Here is an 8288-nt window from a genome sequence, read left to right as displayed (position 1 = left end):
AACAGAATGAGTTTGGACCAACAGAATGTTATATATATATATATATATATATATATATATATATATATATATATATATATATATATATATATATATATATATATATATATATACATAGTATATTATATATACAATATGAATAATATCTACAAGATATATCTGTTAATTTTTTTTTTTTTCTTGGATAATCTGCCAAACATAGTGAGTTGAGAGGTTTCTCCCATCTGACGGCCTGCTGTCATATTCACCACTGATAAAAGCCTTATTAATACTGGGAGTGAATAAGGCTAAACATCAGTTTGTTACCAAATATGAAGCTGAGCTTTTCATACATAATCATAAATCTTCTTCTGTCATGTCTTGTCGTGGCAAGACAAGATGATGGAAAGACTGGTAGAAAACATAAATATGACTTCCAGTCAACTCTAAAAGCGCATCGAAAGGGGGAAACGGCGAAAGAGTTTGTCCACAAAGACACGACAGCAGAAACGGAGGTGGAATACACGGCAGCAGCATTACAATATGCCCCGTATGATGATCTCTCTGCGGGAGGTCTGGCTGTACTGGAGGAAAATGCGAGAGCATTTATTCAGTATGCTGGAGAGGCCAGAGACATGGCAAGTATTGTTTTACCGTCTCTATTATCTAAAACGAATCTGCTTTTTGTTATCTTTGATACTGATGTTGCGTAAACATAAAGAAAGACAATGGGAAAATAAACAAGACCTGATAACGTGTTCAAAAGAAGCTCTGCTGTGAATATGCCAAGTTAGTTGGTCTGTTCCCACAAGTTATTTATTCGTAAATTTTTTTGTCAATAGGATTTGTTAGCAAATATACTAACAATCGTACCCCAACCCCCGCCTTCAGAAAATAAACGGATATGAGACATCCTCTCACAAATAAACAAAAGGAATGAGGGAATATTTTCGATGTTATAACTATTACAGGAACATGAGAAACCTTTCTTTTGCTCTCTGGGTCCATAGTATTTTCCTTCCCAAATGAAGGAGAGGTTAGTTTCAAGAGGGGTTCACAACTTTCTACACTTCTATAAAATCAAAGTGTTTATAGTATTATTATTGTTAATTTTATATATAACCCTGTATATTATCCGAGTTCTGCGAATTTGTAATTGAAAAATTGTCACAAAATCTTTGAGACCCTTTCAATTTATTTATGTAAATATTTAACGCTTGCGTGTTATTTCTTTCGAAATAACTTCCTTAACTGTCAAGACGTTCCTGATGTATCATTCATAGTCTTTTACTCTACTTTCATTGAAACTTTTGCCACTTATTAATCACTTAGGATTTTCGTGTCTTTGATTGCAATTCCCAACTTTGTGTTGGGTGATTAGTGTTATAAATCCCAGCCTTTACCAATGATATGTTTTTGCTGGTATTGATGCTTGAAGGTGAAAGGTATTTCATATAAAGAAAAACGAAATTAGTGAAACTTTTGAAGGATAGTCTGAATTGAGATACCTAAGCGTTAGTCTCCACATTTATCTTTTTTTTCATATTTGACCCAGGGCGCCCAAATCATCGTGTTCCCAGAATATGGCTTAACCAGTCTGAATCTCGGTTTCACCTGGGGAACCTTTCTGGCTCAAACTCAGATCGTTCCGGATCCAGAGGACAAGGAGGTACCCTGTGAATATGGCGACGTCAAGAATTCAAGCAAAGTAAGGAGTTTTAATTGTTTGGAAAGAGTTATACAAAGTTCATTGCAACTGCAATTCGCAATTCGCAATAATGTTCCACCGGTTCTCGAAGATTCTCAGACTGACTTTGCACGAGGATAAATGTTTTCCAGCCGATATCAGTTAGTAGTGCTACTCTGGACCTATAGAGGCATTTCTTTCCTTTGATAGAGAGATAGAATTAAAGTATTCAGATCTATCGGTGTTTGTATGCAATCGTCTTATGACTAGAACTTGACACAAACCCGTCGATCAGATGCAGTGGGCACTTACGAAATTTAATTTCTTCTATTGATTACTTGTACATATAAAGGCGTGAATTTCTGTTTGCTGTGGTGTCTAATTAATTAATTTTTATGGATTTTTCAGAACTTGAAAATGTCTGCTTTCTTACTGAGGTTTCAGTATGATTTTAAAAAATTGTTTTTTATACTTTTTCCGTCACGTTATTTGATTCACTGTTCGACAAGTAGGAGTTGTAGGAAACTGGACTTAAGATAGTCCCATTCTTCATGCTTTGAAATATTTACGGAAAAATTTTTTAAATTTTCCACAATATTTCAAGAATAAAAGTACGGAACACCCTGTCAATTACAGTAGCTGTGTTTTCAGGTTTTGTAACAGGCAGTTAGGTTTCAGATTAGTTTTTCCTTCCTTCTCTCCCCTATTCTCTTCATGCTTCTTCTTACATTTCTACTTCATTGATTATTCTCATTACCATTACTCCATTTTTACCATGCACAAGGCGACGTGAAGGACGTAGTCGAGCCTTCACCCAGCCGAAGACTCACAGAGGAGAAAATCATGTAAAGGGACATGATTAATTGAACTTGATGGGAAAGCTAGAGTCTTGATCTTAAAGAAGTGGAGATTAAATTAAAAGAATGCTGACTTGTCATATGAATTGACACAGTATCTGAGTAACATAAAATGGAGACTTCATATTTTACAATTTTATCTGCAATACACAATATTTAGTCAGTATTATCTAAACAATGGATAAAAACATTAACAGAAATTGTAAGCAGAGGAATGAGAATTAAAAATTTACAATAAAGTATTTTTTAAAGTCTTTTTTGAAGCATTCATTGCGACAAAGTATAAGGTTTTCTCCAAAAATAACATCGAAAATGATACAGATACAATGTATATTAAACACTGAACTTTATTTTGGAAAATCGAAGTTTTTACTCATTTGTACGAGTGAAAAATACCCTCGGCTTGACGCAGCGACAAATAACAAATATTTAACAATAAATCACCAAATAATATTTCATTTATATAATCCTATTGACCATGCCGAGCTTCATGTGAATGAAAATTTACAATCAAATAACGCACAGTTTTCAGAAATCACTCCGATGTATAAATATTTTCAGAAGCCGCCGATTGCTTTCGAGACTTAATCCTGTGTCTATGGCAAATGTTGGTTGGAATGTTGCAGTACTAAATGTACTGAATTTCGTTAGCCCGGATAGCTAGTATTTCCCAGTTCTTGAAATAAGTAAAGGTCATTGTATACATTCAATCATGAGTATGCATAATGTACTCACATACAGCACTTATACAAATGCAATTGTATACATGCCATGTACTTTGAAGTGCAGCTGGCATCATCTTCACCTTTTAAGGGACTTTTGAGGTTTATATATATGTATGTATATATATATATATATATATATATATATATATATATATATATATATATATATATATATATATATATGTATATATATGTATATATATATATAATAAATATATGTATATATATGTATATATAAAAGAATTAAAAAAGCTACTTTCCGATGGCTGGTAATGCTGCGCAGACTCAAGAAATTGTTGGTAATACTGCTGATGCTCAGACTGACTGGGAAAGAGTTTTGGGGAGTGAGGGAGGACTCAAGAAGTCTCCATGGTGGGGTGGGTCAGATTGATTGGCGCTATCGGAGAGGCGGGGTAGTAAGGCTGGGTAGAGGAAGGCTCAGAGTTATTGTTTTGGAAGGTAGGTGGAGCTGGGGAACAGTTTCTATGGCTGGGGGTGGATGGGTATGCAGTGTTGTATGGGTGAAGTGGCCTAGGTAGAGCAGTATTGATAGAGCTTGTTTGGTTTCATGTTTTTGTTTATAATATAGTAATTCACATTTTGTTAAAGATACGTACAGTACAGAGAGAGAGAGAGAGAGAGAGAGAGAGAGAGAACAAGTAACTGAAGTCTAAGTAAAGCAACACCCACTTTTTATTTATATTTTATGCTAGATTATTCTCGTTTGTATTTCTACTGCATTTCCGCATTTTTATTCTTTCAAACCAAAAGATAAACACAATCTTGTGCACAGAGAGAGAGAGAGAGAGAGAGAGAGAGAGAGAGATGAGATAAAATATCAACAGTGTTAAAATATGCTCTTGTGTACTGTTATGATATGAGTGATAATCATACTTAATATCAATTAAATTTGTAATGAAATATGGTACATTAAATCAAGCAAAGCAAAAAAAAAAAAATAATTTACGTACATACTTATTACATGGTGTGGGTAAACTTGCTATATCCTATTTGGCGTTCTCTTGCCTACATATTATGGAATTTGTATTTTAAATATTTTTACGGTGGTTAGAGATGAGATATCAGCATTGATAAAATTTTCTCTCGTATACTGTTATGATATTTTTGAAAATCATACTTAGAGTCAACTAAACTTGTAATGAAAACGGTACAGTAAATCAAACAAAGCAAAAAAAAAAATATAGCAACACATAAGTACATATGCACACACTCATTCGATGGCGTCGTGAACTTCCTGCAGTTTTAGTTTCGCATTTTTAAGTTTTTGACACAGTATTTCATATTTCATTAAAGGATATGGACAGTACTGATATCCAGTACACACACACAGAGAGAGAGAGAGAGAGAGAGAGAGAGAGAGAGAGAGAGAGAGAGAGGAACTGAGGTATTGTTACATCACTAAACAAACGAATCAGGGAGCAGGCGTTTTTCAAGTTTGCGGGATTTTACTTTAAAATAAAGTATGTTAGTTTACCTTTGTATACTCATTTTACATTTATGCACAAAAATAAAAATTATAATTCCATTAATACAACCGTTTCTTTCAGCAAGTAAAAAATTATTTTCCTAATTCTTCTGATAGTAGCCTCAATCAGCTGATTCTGAGAATGTAAACATTATAAATGGCGGGACAATAGTTTTTTTTCATACATATTGCGATGATAATACACCAGTATCATAATACAGTACAAATGGATTCTGTCAGCAGAATAACAGTTTCATTACCATTACCATTTTATTTTTAATACAGCTTTTTTATCTCGTGTATGGTGTACAATATGGTAACAAATGTTTAGGAAGTTGCTGCATGAAAATACAATAATGATCATAAATCCATGGTAGGCTGTGGGTAAGCACATGTAGGCCACCTGCCTACTGAACCGTGTCATTTACTAGGGAGAGAAAAAGAAGGGTGTTGCATTTTTTATTCAAAGTATTTTTGCAATATGTTTTGTTACAAATATGGGGAAAAAGGGTAGATAATTGTCTTTTGGATAAAGTCTTCAGTTTAAAGTGTGATGGTTGTTGTTTATAAGCATACTGAGTGTTTATAGTTACTGTACGTGGTATTGACAAGGTTAGGTGAGGAAGGGTACAGAGTTGCCCTTGAACTCCCTTAGATTTTTTTTACTAACTATTATTCGGATTTCGCCATTATCCAACGGACCCTTGGCTCTATTAACCCAGATAATTGAAGGATTACTATAAGAAGACTATATAATTCATAAGTCTTAGGAGTGAGAAGTAGGAGCGTAAGACTTAGAAGCTGCTGAATAGTTGGAGTAAACAGGTAATGGAAAGGAAGAACGTTAATATACAAAGCGCAGGCGTGCTTGTAAGATAAAGAGCAGTGCTGCGTCTCAGTGGGTCAATGTACATTTTTTCCACCATATCTATATTATCTTATCGTTCCCATTAAAGATCATGAAAGAACTCAGTTGTGCAGCGATGGAAAGTGGCATATACCTCGTGGTGGACCTTGCCGAACAGTCAAACTGCTCTGAGATTGCCTTTGGTGATGAAGACCTCCCATTTAGCCAGAATGGCAATGCATCCAGTGTCCTCTCTGGCTGCAAATTCTATAATTCCCAGGTGGTTTTCGACGATGCCGGAGCTGTTGTGGCCAGGTAATGAAAAAGTGCAAGCGACTTTATCTTTTAGCCAGTTATGCTTCGTTCTAGATTTTCATTCAGTATTTGATTATTTACTTTATTTTTCATTTATCCTAATACTGTCTATTCATAAACCTAGAAATTACTACTTTCATTCACGTTCATTGGAAGTCATTTGAAAGTTCTATATCATACAGTGTGCAGCAGCACAGGGTGGTCAATGTAGGTCAATGTAACTGACAATTAAGGAAAAGACCCCATTGAGTTTCTCAATAGACATCATTTACTTTCGTGCGATGAATGCTACAGAGGTCTTCTGACTTAATCCTTGGTCATTGTGGTTGATTGCGCTATCACAAGAAAGGTTTCCTAGCTGGTGATTCATTTAGATATTATTTCCTTTCAATTTATAAGTGGTGCTTTAAGAAGAATAGTAGCTATTAATAAGAATGAATGAGTGTCTGTAAGGGGTTTTGCAATTTACATCAGCGTTGATATCGTCTGTTGTGCATGTTATATATAAATGTATTACTGTAGCATTTGTATCCATACTTTCCTTGTATTACATTTTTACTTTAACACTTTGTTTACTTATTTACAGATATTCCTGTTTCCACTTTTAATGCTTGAAATAAACCAGTATTAAGACTTGATTTAGTTCGTTGAAGCATGTTTTTTTTACTTTTAAAAAACACATTTCATTGCATTTTACCGGTTACTCGAAATTTTATTATTGATTTGTTAATAACCATCTCTTTGATACTCAGACAATAACTGAACTGAGAGAGAGAGAGAGAGAGAGAGAGAGAGAGAGAGAGAGAGAGAGAGAATTAGCTTGAAGATAACCAAAAACATGAGAAAAGAAGTGGACTTTGTAGGCTACAGTGTTCAAGTACGTCTCAGGTACCGAAAGAAGCACCTATTTGTGGAGCCCGTGTTCACCCCAGGAACAGAACCCGACTCAGCTGCTACCTTCCAGACCTCGTTTGGTGTAACATTTACGTTGTTGGTGAGAACTGGGAACAATTACTCTTGATTTTTACTCAGTAAATAAAGTGAAATACATTATGAAATATTTAGTAAGTGTGACAAATACACTCTCTTTTGTGAAATATATATATATATATATATATATATATATATATATATATATATATATATGTATATATATACATATAAATGTATATATGTATATAATTTAATTCATACATAGCATTATTCAAGCAATTATCTTTAAGATATCAAATTCCATAGACGTATGCGTGCGCATCAACTCACGCAAGTACAGAGTTAGAAATGATTATCTCTTCAGATTTGTTTTGATATAATCTACGAAGATCCAGCTGTTAGCAATATCTACAACCTAGGAGTACGAGATGCCCTTCTGAGTACAGCTTGGATGGATCAACTCCCATCTCTAGCAGGTACGCATAAATACACGCATACACACAAACACAAACACACACACGCATATATATAAATATATATATATTGAACACGTGATTCATCTGTACTGGGAGATCATTATCGCGCTAACATGTCTCCTGCAACGAAAGTGACAAAATGCTCTCAACAGCAAAAGTTTGAAAAACAACGATTGTGTGACAAAATGCAATCAATACAATAGTTTGAAAAACAGTTATTGTTTACATTGCAACGACTTATGCACAAAATTATTTCGTCAACTTTCTTCCTCTCAGCTCCCCAGGTCTGGAAGGGTTTCAGTCAAGGGAACAATGTAAATCTCGTTGCGGCCAACATATATGACCCTCCAGGTGGGTTTTTGGGGGCAGGGATCTTCAGAGGTGTGTATTCTGAACCTGAGTATTATACCTACGATGCTTCTTCAGGCACCAAGCTCATAGTGGGAAAAGTGAAAACGAAGTCGGCGCTGCCATCTGCAAAAACGCATCAGCCAAGTGACTTTGACGTTTTCAATTATAAAGCTTTTGACGATTTGCCTTTGTTGGGCCGAACACAGATGGAAGAGAGACAATCAAATGCAATGGAGTTAATGGTGAATGAAGAAAAGATACATAAACAAAATACAAACCAGAACATGGAGCATAAATTTAAGCATGAGAACCTCAGCCGTTACAATAACGTCATCTTAGAGAGAACCTCCCCAGGTGTCGTTGCTTTCCAGGAGCTTTGCCATGAGGACAACCTGTGCTGCAATGTGACTTACGAATACCCTGCTGAAGAACCTGAAGATATTGTTTACATGCTCATCGCCTACAGCGGTATAGTGGGACACGCCCATAACCTCTATCTCACGTACGTGCAGGACTGCGGGGTAGTACTTTGCCTCAATGAAACCATTGCCAGTTGTGGCCATTTTGAGAAAGCATACGTTCCTGACTCAGCATTCAGGGCATATTCACTCTCTGGAACATTCGGTGACCGT

General features: G+C 35.3%; 1 protein-coding gene across 1 annotated transcript in view; it reads left to right on the top strand.

Moving 5' to 3' along the window:
- Window positions 1-275: 275 nt before the first annotated feature.
- Window positions 276-8288, top strand: part of LOC136851904 (pantetheinase-like) — an 8262-nt gene continuing 249 nt past the window's right edge. Inside the window, exons 1-6 of the mRNA XM_067126260.1 lie at window positions 276-617; window positions 1535-1687; window positions 5691-5896; window positions 6785-6890; window positions 7194-7305; window positions 7582-8288. The exon at window positions 7582-8288 is cut by the window's right edge and continues 249 nt beyond it. Of these exons, the coding sequence (XP_066982361.1) occupies window positions 312-617; window positions 1535-1687; window positions 5691-5896; window positions 6785-6890; window positions 7194-7305; window positions 7582-8288 (1590 nt within the window). The 5' untranslated portion in view covers window positions 276-311. The remainder of the gene's footprint in view (window positions 618-1534; window positions 1688-5690; window positions 5897-6784; window positions 6891-7193; window positions 7306-7581) is intronic.

This window comes from Macrobrachium rosenbergii, chromosome 24 (genome assembly GCF_040412425.1).
Source record: "Macrobrachium rosenbergii isolate ZJJX-2024 chromosome 24, ASM4041242v1, whole genome shotgun sequence".
NCBI lineage: Eukaryota > Metazoa > Arthropoda > Malacostraca > Decapoda > Palaemonidae > Macrobrachium > Macrobrachium rosenbergii.
This window is presented reverse-complemented; position numbering and strand designations above follow the sequence as displayed.